Raw genomic sequence first — 14,438 nt, 5'->3', positions numbered from 1 at the left:
CAGTGCCTGGAAGCTGGCACAAAATGGCTATCTAAAACTGCCAGAAATTTGCTTTATGTGGTTCTTAATGTGAAACTGGAAATGCAACTTTGGGGCGGCCTCATTTCTTCTTTTGAGAGGGATCGCTTTGGTGGGGTCTTGTAGTTGTACCTACTTATGTTAAATAACTACTCACTGCCCCTGAGATGTCTCAGGACTTGGGAGAAAAAATCTAAAAGCAAATGCTTTGTCATGGAATATCATGTATTCTATTTAATAATATAAAAGTGTGTCCCAAGATATTCAGTGAGGAACATCTCTGTAGAATTATTTTTTTTTCTTTAACAAAGTGTTTAGCCTTTTCTCTGGCAGACCTGGAAACAGGGTTTGAGCCTAGTAGATTGAGTCTGGGACTGACGGATCAAACAGATGAGAGAAAGGACTTATACTGGAGGATAATAGGCTTTGAAGGTTCGACTCTTTAATTAGACAGTCTAGTGTTTGGGATGTATTTCCAGGGGTGCGGGGGCCTGCCATTGAGACATTAGTTAGCTTACTAACGTCCTTGGGCACGCTGTACGCATGGCTCAGCCAATTTGTTGTCTGAAATTTCTCCTTTAGCTCTGTAGAAAACTGAGGGGCAATACCTTTTCCATCTTGAGGCAATACCTGGGTTTGCCCCATGGACAGCCTTCCCTCTGGTCAGTTTCAGCTTCCCAGAGGAAATCCAGACAACAATTGCCTTAGTCAGAACTCTACATTGCAAGTGGCAGGAGCCACAAAACACACTCTTTAGAAAGGGGCTTCTGTCTCTCCTCAGCTGCTTTCCTGTGGGTGTGATTCTTATTCTTTAATAATGAAGAAAGATTTTCTCCACGTGGTAGGTTCAAATTCACTTGACTTCATGGCCTTTTTCTTGTTTGACTCCAATGGTTCCAAGTAGAAATGTTGATGGAAGAACTCTGATTGGCCCAGCTTAGATCACATGCTCTCCTCTGGTTCAATCATTATAAGAAGAAGGAGGTCTTGGGATTGGTCTGATTCAGGCCACATGCTCACTTCCATGGCCAGGGGTCTGAATTACTATATAGCACAGTGGGCCCTTGCTATTTGGGCACACACTCACTTGCTTTTCAACTGCCAGCTCTTACATCCCTGAGCGAGGGTATCTCTGGCCACTGGAGCTTACTTTGCCTGTGAACATAGGAAGTTGCGAGTGCTAATAAATTAATGTCTCTGGGAAGCAGCCCTCAACCAATGACTAATAGGAGTTTGTGTGTAAATACTAAGGGCTCCTTTGCCCCTGGGGTGACATAATTTTAAGGCATGCATTCGATACAATTTACCAGAATTCCAGAGTGGGATTAAACTCCAGTCGACAACATTGCATCTTGCTTGGCATTGCACTTTATTTGCTGCTTCTTGTTCCCTAACTCCCCCATCCTTTTGTTGCAAGTATTTCCTGAGATCACCTGCCCAATATGCTTGCGTTTGAGTCCTTTGGTATGCTGCTTTATCGCCACTTGAGTTGTGTGATGAGCTGCCAATTATGGTAACTGTCTTAGTTTGTGTTTCTCCAGAAGTCACTAAGATAAGGACTTTGCACAAAAACAGTAGCTATCCACCAAAAATTATATCATGAAACACACACACACACACACACACACACACACACACACACACAGCAGCATACAATGAGAACCTAACAGTAAGCCATTTCCCACAGGACCAATACTTGGGAACAAAACGTGGGTGGCCTGACATGCCCAGGAGAAGCAGACAGGAACCGTGGTGGGTTGGCTTTGGAGAAGAGAATGTCAGAGGATCTTGGGGTCCAAGGTGTAGTGAAAGCCATACCTTATCAACACCTTTTCTACTGTTACTTTACTAATCCTGGGACTCTCCCATCGCAGCTGAATCTCAGCCAAAAAGCTATCGTGGTAGAAGGATACATGCGTCTTTCCAGACGTTGGCCAGAGACTGGGTTACTTGGCACTTATGTTTGGCGACGTTCCCATTTAACACTTGAGCTTGCCTGATGGCCCATGCAGGTAAAGTGATAAAAATACTCTCCCTATCCTCATGCCTCAGCTAGGGTATCCCTGCTTCTTTCCATTTGGGTTTGTTGGTTTCTAAAGCCAAACATTTTCCATATACATCGGGTTGAGTTATCTAAAAGCAAAGCCTGGGAAAGGGGTTCAGATGCATGTGACTCTGAGGGAGTGTTCTTCAGGTAACAAATAAACACACACCTCTAAGGTTATGAGGGAAGCACTGTAGTAAAGGTTAGGGAGCCACACAAAAATGGGGTTTCAGGTAAAGTCCAGATTCAGGGGTTGTCAAACTATAGCCCTTGGGTCAAACTTAGTACCACCTGTTTTTGTAAACAAAGTTGTATTGGAACACAGCCACACCCATTTATGTAGTTGTCCCACGGTATCCACGGGCATTTGGTTTCGGGACCCTCCATGGATACCAGTATCAACAGATGCTCAAGTCCCTTATAAAAAATGGCATAGTATTTGCGTATAACCTACTCACATCCTCTCATATACTTTAAATCATCTCTAGATTACTTATAATACTAGTACAACACAAATGTTACGTAAATAGTTGTTATACTGTATTTTTACTTGTATTATTTTTTATTATTGTATTGTTATTTTTAATTTTTTTCTGGGTATTTTCAATTCACAGTTGGCTGAATCCAAGGGGGTAGAACCCGTGGATACAGAGAGTCAACTCTCTTCCGTCTAGGGCTGCATTCATGCTACAAAGGCAGAATTGAGTAGTTAAAACAGAGACTGATGGCCTACACAGTGTAAAATACTATCTGCCCCTTTAGAGAAAAAGTTTGCCGATCCCTACTCTAAACTTCTCCCAGTCCATGTGAACTCTGGAGTATCATCATTTCATAAAGTTATCCGCATGCTGAGGCAAGGGGCTGGTTTTTGGACTTCATTGTCAGCGGGACACTGGTTGCTGACCACCTGAGGACAAGGTGTGTGAAGCATATTGACCCCAGAGCAGTGGCTTCCATCAGCCAAGAGCAATTCTCTGGGTACTGAAGGCAGCTGTGAGCTGTTAGCAGCCAACATTTGCAGTAGCTGGGAAATGGGTGCACATGCTAGATAAAGGGGATCTTTCAAGGTGCCACCGGCAACAACTGCAGTGCATACCTGGATGGACACACGTGCTTCATGAAGCCAGAGGGAACCCGTACTTTCCACCTCAAAGTGAGCCATCGTTATCTCACAGTGATGGGATGGATAGACAGGAGGCGAGACCATTCTCGCCTCCTGTCTATCCATCCCATTGCTCTCAGGATAAAGATGGTGACCCTTACCAGTGTTCACTGGGTCCCGCCACCCCCTGCAACCCCACCTCATTCTAGTTTCCTCACACTGCATTCTCTAGCTGTGCATGGCCAGAGCTCAGAGGGCAATTCCTTCCATTGCTGAGCACGTCGGATTCCATCAAGCTCCACGGCTTTTGCTCATGCTGCTTCCTCTGCCTGAAATACCCTCCCTCGTACCTTCCACCTTCCACCTTCCACCACACTGAACTACTATAACAACCCTCCTTCCTGCAGATCTCAGCTCAGAAAAACCTTCTTGAATCTCTCTTTCCCTGAATCTCATTTCCCTTCAAGTAGCCAATATTTAGTTTGTTTGTCTTTACATTTGTTTCTGTCTTGTGCAAACTTGTAGTATGCAAAAATATACACATAGATTATTTTTTTAACAAAAAATGCTATACTATTTGCTTTCCTTTAGAGCTTCCTCTTTTCCCTTTAACAATATAAACCATAAGAAACTGTTCAAGTTTTCCTTCATTTTTTTCTAACACCTGAATGATGTTCCATCATATGTGTACATATTATGTACATCATATATATGATAATAATTCATTTAAGAATTCCCATATTGATATGAGCTCAGATTGCTTCTGTGTGTGTACGTGTTTTCATTTTTACAAATAATGGTGCGAAAACATCTCTGAACAAATATCCTTACATTCTGATGCTTTTATTTCTGTAGGCTCAGTTGCTAAAAGTGGTATTGTTCAGTCAACATATACATACGCTTTACATTTCAATACTCAGTGCCTGATTTCTTCCTGCAAATGTAGCAAATTGCATGTCCACCGGTAGCTTTAGGAGGCCTCCCTGTGCTCAGCATCTCTGCCGGTACTCATGTCCTTTGATCCCTTTAACATCTGCCAATCTGTTGGCAAAGGAATGGCTTCTCATTGTTCTTCTGACTTGCATTTCTTTGACTGTTACTGAGATTAGGCATCTTTTTATACCAATATCATTTCAATGACAAAAATAACCTCTCTACTGAAAGGACCTTAACATGTTAGTTTAACATGTTTTGAGCACAGCCTTCGAGATGATGTCAGAAAAACACCCACCTGTCCTCATTTGCTCTCCAATGAAGATTATGAACTCGGCTGTGTCCCATGTATCTGTGAACCCTCTGCTGTTTTGTGACTTGCGTCTCTAAAGAGTGGGGAGAGTTTTGGTCTCCAGGGATGTGGTGATGGGAGGGAAGGTAGATGGTTCTGCCCTGTCTGTGAGAATCTCCTTCTGTGTCTTCACTTCCAGATGCCACCCAGATGAACAACGCAGTGCCCACCTCTCCTCTGCTCCAGCAGATGGGCCATCCACATTCGTACCCAAACCTGGGCCAGATCTCCAACCCCTATGAACAGCAGCCACCAGGAAAAGAGCTCAACAAGTACGCCTCCTTAAAGGCAGTCGGTAAGGGCCTCCTGATGGATCTTTTTTCTTTCTCCTCTTTCCTGTCCCTTGCTGCTTCTTGTAGATCTCTTTATCTCCAGTTTTCTTTCCTAATTCCTTTTTCTAGCTCTCTTTTTTTTCCTCTCTGCTTTTCTCTGCCTCTGTCTCGTTTTCATTCTCTCTCTGCCTATAAATATGTATATCTATATATCTATCTATGTCTGTCTATGCATTAATCCATCTGTCTACCTATCCACTCTATCCATCCATTCATCCATCCACCTATTCACTTATCCATCTACCTACATATGTATTATCTATCTGTCTGTCCATCCATCCACCCATCATCCATCCATCTACTATTCACTTATCTACCTATTATCTATTGAATCTATCTACCTATCCTATCATCTATCTGTCTATCTATCATCTATCAATCCATCCACCTATTCACTTATCCATCTACCTACCTACCTATGCATTATCTATCATCCATCCATCCATCCTTCTATCCATCTACCTATCCACTTATCTATCTATTATCTATATCATCTGTCTGCCTATTATCTATCTATCTATCTATCATCTATCTACCTATTATCTATTTATCTATCATCTATCTATCTACCTTTTATCTATCTATCTATCTATCTACCTTCCCACCCATCTTCTGGGTCTCTCTACCTGGGACCCAGGTTTCTAAGGACCAGAGACCCTCAGCTGCTTTCTCTGTCCTAGAACAAGTTCTACATTGCCCTGTGAGACAGGGTGGCTGGGTGAGGGGCACATGTGAGGTGAGGGCTATTTCCTGGGGAGAAGTACCTGGATGCTCGTTTGGTCCCACTGGCACTTTAACCCCTTTACCATCTCCATCTACCCTAGTTGATCCTCAGGGAATCTTGACATAGAATCTAGGTCTCTCCATCTCAGAAATGCCTTACACTTTAGTGGGTAACATGCTTCACCTACACAGTCCATCCCATTTCTAAGAAGTTGGTAAACAATGCACATTCCTATCCCAGGCAACTTCTGCTCTTCAGGATTTAAATATTTACTGGGGTGGGCAGCCTGGGGCTACTACTAATTGAGTTCTTACCAAGTGCAAGACATTGAATTAAACCCTTGTTTTCTCATAGTGATTCCAAGGTGAAGACACAATGATTATACCAATTACCAGATTAGAAAACTGAGACTCTAAGAAGCTAATATAACTTGCCCAAGTCAAGCAGCAGTGGGTGACAGAGCTGAGAATTGAACCCTATTTTTATCACTCCAGAGCCACTGCTTCCACCACTGCCCTGGTTCCTTCAGTCCATTCTTCAATTTAAACATGAGGGGGTGTGATAGTTACCCTGACAGTGACTGAGGCTCCTGAACAGTTTGCTCATAAAAGGGTTCTATTGGATAGAAGCAACAGCCACAGAAAGCAATTCCTGACTCCTGATTGGCTGTGGCAACCTCAGGGTTCCCTAAATCAATGGTTCTCACATGTGGATGCCAATTACTAGAATCACCTGGAGAGCAGGTAAACTATAAGGATGCCCCAGGCCCACCCTGGAGATTTCAATTGAACTGGTTGAGGATAAGATTCAGACATGGGCATTTTTTTTTTTATTATTATTATTATACTTTAGGTTTTAGGGTACATGTGCACAATGTACAGGTTTGTTACATATGTATCCATGTGCCACGTTGGTTTGCTGCACCCATTAACTCGTCATTTAGCATTAGGTATATCTCCTAATGCTGTCCCTCCCCCCTCCCCCCACCCCACAACAGTCCCCTGAGTGTGATGTTCCCCTTCCTGTGTCCATGAGTTCTCATTGTTCAATTCCCACCTATGAGTGAGAACATGCGGTGTTTGGTTTTTTGTCCTTGCGATAGTTTACTGAGAATGATGGTTTCCACTTTCATCCATGTCCCTGCAAAGGACATGATCTCATCATTTTTTATGGCTGCATAGTATTCCATGGTGTATATGTGCCACATTTTCTTAATCCAGTCTATCGTTGTTGGACATTTGGGTTGGTTCCAAGTCTTTGCTATTGTGAATAGTGCCGCAATAAACATACATGTGCATGTGTCTTTATAGCAGCATGATTTATAGTCCTTTGGGTATATACCCAGTAATGGGATTGCTGGGTCAAATGGTATTTCTAGTTCTATATCCCTGAGGAATCGCCACACTGACTTCCACAATGTTTGAACTATTTTACAGTCCTACCAACAGTGTAAAAGTGTTCCTGTTTCTCCACATCCTCTCCAGCACCTGTTGTTTCCTGACTTTTTAATGATGGCCATTCTAACTGGTGTGAGGTGGTATCTCATTGTGGTCTTGATTTGCATTTCTCTGATGGCCAGTGATGATGAGCATTTTTTCATTTGTCTTTTGGCTGCATAAATGTCTTCTTTTGAGAAGTGTCTGTTCATGTCCTTTGCCCACTTTTTGATGGGGTTGTTTGTTTTTTTCTTGTAAATTTGTTTGAGTAGGCTCCACCTCTGGGGGCAGGGCACAGACAAACAAAAAGTCAGCAGGAACCTCTGCAGACTTAAATGTTCCTGTCTGACAGCTTTGAAGAGAGTAGTGGTTCTCCCAGCACGAATCTAGAGATCTGAGAACGGGCAGACTGCCTCCTAAAGTGGGTCCCTGACCCCCGAGCAGCCTAACTGGGAGGCACCCCCCAGTAGGGACAGACTGACACCTCACTGGGCCAGGTACTCCTCTGAGACAAAACTTCCAGAGGAACTATCAGACAGCTGAATTTGCGGTCTCACGAAAATCCGCTGTTCTGCAGCCACCGCTGCTGACACCCAGCCAAACAGGGTCTGGAGTGGACCTCTGGCAAACTCCAACAGACCTGCAGCTGAGGGTCCTGTCTGGTAGAAGGAAAACTAACAAACAGAAAGGACATCCACACCAAAAACCCATCTGTACATCACCATCATCAAAGACCAAAAGTAGATAAAACGACAAAGATGGGGAAAAAACAGAGCAGAAAAACTGGAAACTCTAAAAAGCAGAGCACCTCTCCTCCTCCAAAGGAACGCAGTTCCTCACCAGCAAGGGAACAAAGCTGGACGGAGAATGACTTTGACGAGTTGAGAGAAGAAGGCTTCAGACGATCAGACGTGGGCATTTTTAAAGCACTCTGTGGCTGTTTCTAGTGTGAAGCCAGGGGTGACAGCCATTCATGAAAACCACTTCATCAGTCCCACATCCAGGAAAACCAAATCCTATTTCAAGTGCTTGCTCTGAATTTCCTCTTCTGATGACCTTAATTGTTCTTTACATTCCTGTGCATTGTGAATACATGGAGGAAATTCCTTTTCTTTCCTTCTCACTGTATCCTGTGAGTTCTGAGTTTTTCTCCCTGTCTCAGAGGACAGATTTTAAAGCCAGGTTTTCCACTTAACCTGTTTCTTCTCTGAATCTATTCCTTGGGGAGCTAGAAAGAGCCAAACAGATGTGAGTTCAAATCCTAGCTCTACTACTTACCATCTATGTAGCCTTGGGCAACACTTAGCCCCTTTTTAAGGTCTCAGTCTTCTAATCTGTAAAATGGGCCTAAGGATGCCTGTGATGACTCGTATTATAGAGTGGTAAAGGACATTCATTCAACATATATTTGTCACCTCCCTTCTCCAGAGCTCCCTGGTTTTGTTTCTAGTAGCCCCATGGATGAATCCTTTTCTGATGTCCATCTTAGAGCATGCTCAGATATCATAGGAAGGTCTTCTTCTTCTTTTTTCTTTTTTGAGACAGAGTGTCGCTCTGTCACTCTGGCTGGAGTGCAGTGGCGCGATCTTGGTTCACTGCAACCTCCGCCTCCGGAGTTCAAGTGGTTCTCCTGCCTCAGCCTTCCAAGTAGCTGAGATTACAGGCATGTGCCACCACACCTGGCTAATTTTTTTTTTTTTTTTTTTTGAAGTGGAGATGGGTTTCTCCATGTTGCTCAGCTGGTCTCGAACTCCTGACCTTAAATGATTTGCCCAGCTCGGCCTCCCAAAGTGCTGAGATTACAGGTGTGAGCACTTGGCCAGGAAGGACTTCTTTAAACATTCTGCTTTTCCAACACAGAGTCCTCACCTTCCCAGCAGAACTGACTGTCAGAAGCTCCAACGCATTAGAACAATTCGCTTTGAGTGGAATCCCATTTATTGGTAGAGGTCCTTCTACTCTTTAGTTATTCATAAAATTTATTTATCTATTCCCACATAGTTTTGGTTCCCAGAAAACTCTGGGCAGGCAGAAAACCCCACAAACCATATACTTTCTTTTATTATCAACTGTTCATCCTATTTTCTCCCCCCACTGCCAATTACCTCATTGGAGATGGGATGAGAGATACTTGCTGATCGATTTCAGTATGAAATATGCTAATCCTGTTATAAACTAACACCAGAACCCAAAGCACTGACACAACCATTTGTCTAAGATGCCTGTGGTAACACATAATCAACACACATCAGATTCACAAAACAAGCATTTTGGTGCCTAGCATAGGGCCAGGCACTTACTAGGTGCTTAGCGAGTGTTTGTACTAGAAGTCTATCTTTGGGAATTCATGTTCCCTGATCTCTTAGGATTTCCAGATGAAATCATTCAAATAGTGACTGAGCCAAATTTATAATACCAAGGACACAGGATGTGCAAACTGACACAGGCTTTTCTAAATCTGAAGCCTTGTAAGACCCTACGTATTGGTTACCCATGTTTCAAGTTGAATTTCTATGCCCATCTCAACCCTCATTATATCCCATGACCACAGATTCCTTCTATTCCATATTGCCTGTTTGCACAGCATATGCATCCTAACCACATTCAAATATACTCAGTGTTACTAGGAAGGGATGAGGGCTGTTACCTAGGAGAGCAAGAGTCATGGCATCTTTGCCAGTGTAACTGTGGAAGCCTTCATATGCTATTTGGTGGCCCACTTCCCTTTCTGAGCCTCGCAGTTAGATGATAAATAACATATGCCATTTTATTTTATTCTTCTTTAGGCATCTAAAAAATCATCCAGGGCAGGAGTTGAAGACCAGCCTGGCCAATATGGCAAAATGCTGTCTCTACTAAAAATACAAAAATTAGCCAGGCGTGGTGGCGGGCACCTGTAATCCCAGCTTCTTGGGAGGCTGAGGCATGAGAATCGCTTGAACCTGGAAGGTGGAGGTTGCAGTGAGCAGAGTTGGTGCCACCGCACTCCGGTATGACACCCAGTCGCTCTCTGGGAAAATTGCAGAGCAATATTCCAACAGAAATTCCTTGATTTTATCCAAGATTTATGTGTAGCTCCTCTACATAGCAAATGTCTGCAGTGCATTTGGGATTAAATTTTCAGTGTGAAAATCATTTCACACTCTTTGAGTAACCCTCTGTTCATAAATCAGGAACTCCTGAAATGTTTGTTGAATGAATGAATGAGCTTGTCTTTGACAAGAATAAAAAAAAAAAGAATAGCTTTGTTGTAAGGAAGCACCCTTATACCTCCTAGAAAACTCTGAAGCATCCCCCGTGGGGCACCTTCCCCAGTCCTAGATGGGGTTGATGTACCCCCTCCTGTTCTTCATCCTTTTTTTCTGATCACTGTGAGAGTTCTCAGGGCTTTCTCTGAGACACAGATGGTCTTGTGAATCTGGAGGGCCAATGTGGAGCAGACTGAGGGATTGCTTGACTCAACGGGTTAGCCAGGAATCCAGCATCTGCCTGCACAAATAAAATGCAAATTCCATAATAAATGTTCTTTCAAGGGTTCTTTGTTAAAGCATAATGTGATCATGGTGTGAATGATGAAATGCATTTTATTAATGAAATCATTACCAGCCAGGAGAGAAGTTGTTTAAAAAATGGTTTGCCGTTGAAAGTTCTGCAACCTCTGATAACCAGATTCATTTTCTAAATATTTCAATCCAGAGAATAAGGAGAGGTTAGATAATCTTTAGGGTTAACTGGTAAGCTCAAAAATACTTCTGGAAAATAAATTTCTCTGGGAAGTTTTAATATCCAGAGCGCTGAGAATATGATCAGAGACTCTGTCTCACTCAGACTCTAACTGTACTTAGCTGGATGACTTTGAGCAGGTCAATGAAGCTCTTGGACTTCAGCTTCTTCATATGAAAAATAAGAAAACTGAACTATAAAATGTCCAAGCTCCATTTTAATTTTAAAATTATAAAATTAAATAATTCTACTCATTCTAGTTATTAGAATGCCTTAAACATGTCCCATTCATTTCCTGCCAACTCGGGGAATAAAAGGTTTGAATAAAGGGTGGTAATGTTGGTTGGTTGTTCATGAGGCAAATTCTCCCCAAACCTGCCTTCCTTTCTATTTTATTATATTTTATTTTTGTTTTCTTGTTGGGATCACCCTCATTCATGTTTAAAGAGGCCTCTTTTGTTTTCTTTTTCTTTTTTTGTTTTGTTTTTTTTGAGACAGATTTTCACTTCTGTCGCCCAGGCTGGAGTGCCATGGCGCAATCTCAGCTCACTGCAACCTCTGCCTCCTGGGTTCAAGCGATTCTCCCATTGAGAGAGTTGGACATGCGCCACCTAGTCATACATGGCATGTAACTGCAGAATGGTTTCTGTTCCCAAGGGGTTCACTGCCCAGCTCTTGGTAAAATATTAGCACACACTGGGGAAGTGTTAGCGGCTAAACCATATAGGACTTTGTACCAGAAGGGATTGAATTATTCCTTCAGTTCATTCATTAATTCTCTAAACATTAAGTCTGGTTTCCCTTGACTGCAAGTCCCACTGAGGCACGAACCAAGTCTGTACCATTTGTGAATGTATCCTCAGCACCTAGTGTCATGTGGGGTGCTTAGTAAGGACTCCCAACACCTATTTGTAAAACTAGTGAATAATACCATGTGAGAAGCACCTTATCTAGCCTGAGAGGGGCCTTAGAGAATCAGCAGGATAGCAGAATATAGCATGGCCTCTGGAATTGGTCAGGGCTGAGTTTAAGACCCAGCTTGGACATTTATCAAGTAATTGCAGAAATTATTTAACTTCTCAGGTCTCAGTTTCTCCTTCTGTAAAATGGAGATAATAATGATAATACACAGATAATGGCTTAAAAAAATTGATGATGGCCGGGCGCGGTGGCTCACGCTTGTAATCCCAGCACTTTGGGAGGCCGAGGCGGGCGGATCACGAGGTCAGGAGATCGAGACCACGGTGAAACCCCGTCTCTACCAAAAATACAAAAAATTAGCCGGGCGTGGTGGCGGGCGCCTGTAGTCCCAGCTACTCAGAGAGGCTGAGGCAGGAGAATGGTGTGAACCCGGGAGGCGGAGGTTGCAGTGAGCCGAGATCGCGCCACTGCACTCCAGCCTGGGCGACAGAGCAAGACTCCGTCTCAAAAAAAAAAAAAAAAAGAAAATTTGATGATATAGTGTAGGTAAAGTTCTTAGCCTGACACATGTCAGTCCTCAGCAAATACTGCAGCATATTAAAGACCCAGACCAGAGTTATCTGCGGTCATCATTTTCCCCTGATCTCCGAGATACACTGGTACCTGGATTAACATGCAATTGTCCACATTTCATTCTGAGGGAGAAAGGGTTAGTTCCATATTCTTTACTCCAGCCTGATGGGAAAGACATACATGAAAGTTAACTCATGTCAGGAATCTGATAAAACAAGCAGGCAAGCAAGCAAGCAAACAAATGGCTTTTCTAAGCTGTCCTAAGGACCCTCAAAGAATCAGTCTAGACCTCTTCAAGTTCCCCATCGTCAGGGTGGACAATAAAGGTTGATGCCCAGGCATATAGATACTGTAATGCTGTCCATCAGAGAAATATTCTGTTTCAGTACAATCCATCAGAGAAATATTCTGTTTCACTCAATTGACTCTCCTTACTAAAGCAAAAATGTAATGTGGATTTAAACATTTCTCACCAATGTTGAGGTTGAGAAGTGTGTCTTGTTATAGACCGAGCCAAAAATGTAACCTGAAAATCCAGTTAAGCATACAAGTTCCCTGGCCTGAGGTGCCCATATGGTTACAATATGGGAGCCTACCTTGTGGTTCTTCTTAGGCCAAAGTTTGCAAGACAGATGTCTTTATGAAAATATCCCTAGGCCAGGTGCGGTGGCTCATGCCTGTAATTCCAGCACTTTGGGACGCCAAGGCGATGGATCACGGGGTCAGGAGATCAAGACCATCCTGGCTAACACAGTGAAACCCCATCTCTACTAAAAATACAAAAAAATTAGCTGGGCATGGTGGCACACGCCTGTAGTCCCAGCTACTTGGGAGGCTGAGGCAGGAGAATGGCATGAACCCAGGAGGCGGAGCTTGCAGTGAGCCAAGATCACGCCACTGCACTCCAGTCTGAGCAACAGAGAGAGACTCTGTCTCAAAAAAAAAAAAAAAGAAAGAAAATATCCCTAAAGCTCACTTGGAGGTTTAGAGAGGGATGATTCCTACTTCCAGAACTGGAAAATATCACCCTTTCACCCTTTTATGTAATTCCTGATGGGCTTTGCAAACAGAAAGTTGCCTGCACATTGACATTTATCTTTCATTAGCCCCTTGTCCAGTTTTTCCTCTAGGTTTCTGATTATTGAACTCCTAAGTGACCAAAGATTCCTGATCATGTGCCCTTAAGATGGCTCAATGCAACCTTGGCCATTGAGTATAAGAAAGAGACAGGATGTACCAGCATCATTGATAAAATGCTGTGTGACTTCATTTCTAATTCAAAATTTTAATTTTATTTTAAAAAATTGTCTGTATTGCTATTTGGCAGATGATTGACTATTTTGCCAGAATCACAATGCATTTTCCAATAGCACTTTTTCAAACAACAGCAACAATACACTTCAATATGGCAGGAATTCCCTCTTTGCTCTTGGAATCATGAGTGAAAACCCTAAGAGCCATACATGAGGCACTTGGCCATGGATTGGCCTCTACTAGTTTAATTTCTTTTCGAGTTAGGGCAGAAAGGGGGCTAACATCACTGAACTCATAAACAGCACACCTCTGAGGTAGGCATGAGTCCCCCCCGTTTTGCAGATGGGGAAACAAGCTTAGCATAGTTATTTCCCCATAATCCATACTTTTAGTAAATGGCAGAGCCAAGACTTATATTCAAGAGTGCTTGACTTGGAATCCTATGTTCTTTCCATGAAACTATGCTGTCTTCTGCAGAGAAATTTCTGGCATCTAAAGTACGTAACCAGGCAAAAGAAAAGCTGAGGAAGCCTATCCCCTGCTCTTTTGGGGGAAGGAGAGCTTACCAAGGTACTCATCATTTTTCTTTGTTTGAAAGTAAAAGTTTGGCTGGGCACAGTGGCTCATGCTGATAATCCCAGCACTTTGGGAGGCCGAAGCGAGCAGATCACTTGAGATCAGGAGTTGGAGACCAGACTGGCCAACATGGTGAAACCCCATCTTTACTAAAAATACAAAAATCAGCCATGTGTGGTGCTGCTCACCTGTAACCTCACCTACTCGGGAGGCTGAGGCAGGAGAATCACTTGAACCCGGGGGGCGGTGGGGGTGGAGGTTCCAGTGAGTTGAGATTGCGCTGCTGCACTCCAGCCTGGGCAACAAAGCAAGACTCTGTCTCAAGAAAAAAAAAAGAAAGTAAAAGTTTCCCTACGATGCTGAGTATAATTGAAGTCTAGTGTATTTGAGGTATGCTATAGTGGAGGTATATTTTACATACAGTGACATACACAGTTCATAATTTTACAA

The 14,438-nt window shown here is 43.0% G+C and overlaps 1 protein-coding gene across 2 annotated transcripts in view; it reads left to right on the top strand.

Moving 5' to 3' along the window:
* SHISA9 (shisa family member 9) overlaps window positions 1-14,438 on the top strand; it is a 339,083-nt gene that overhangs the window by 296,685 nt on the left and 27,960 nt on the right. For both annotated transcript variants that reach the window (XM_032145538.2, XM_032145536.2), the window contains exon 3: window positions 4,589-4,744. In XM_032145538.2, the coding sequence (XP_032001429.1) occupies window positions 4,589-4,744 (156 nt within the window). The remainder of the gene's footprint in view (window positions 1-4,588; window positions 4,745-14,438) is intronic.

This window comes from Hylobates moloch, unplaced genomic scaffold (assembly GCF_009828535.3).
Source record: "Hylobates moloch isolate HMO894 unplaced genomic scaffold, HMol_V3 SCAFFOLD_23, whole genome shotgun sequence".
Taxonomy (NCBI): Eukaryota; Metazoa; Chordata; class Mammalia; order Primates; family Hylobatidae; genus Hylobates; species Hylobates moloch.
Note: the sequence above shows the minus strand (reverse complement) of the source record. Positions and strands in the feature narration are given on the sequence as shown.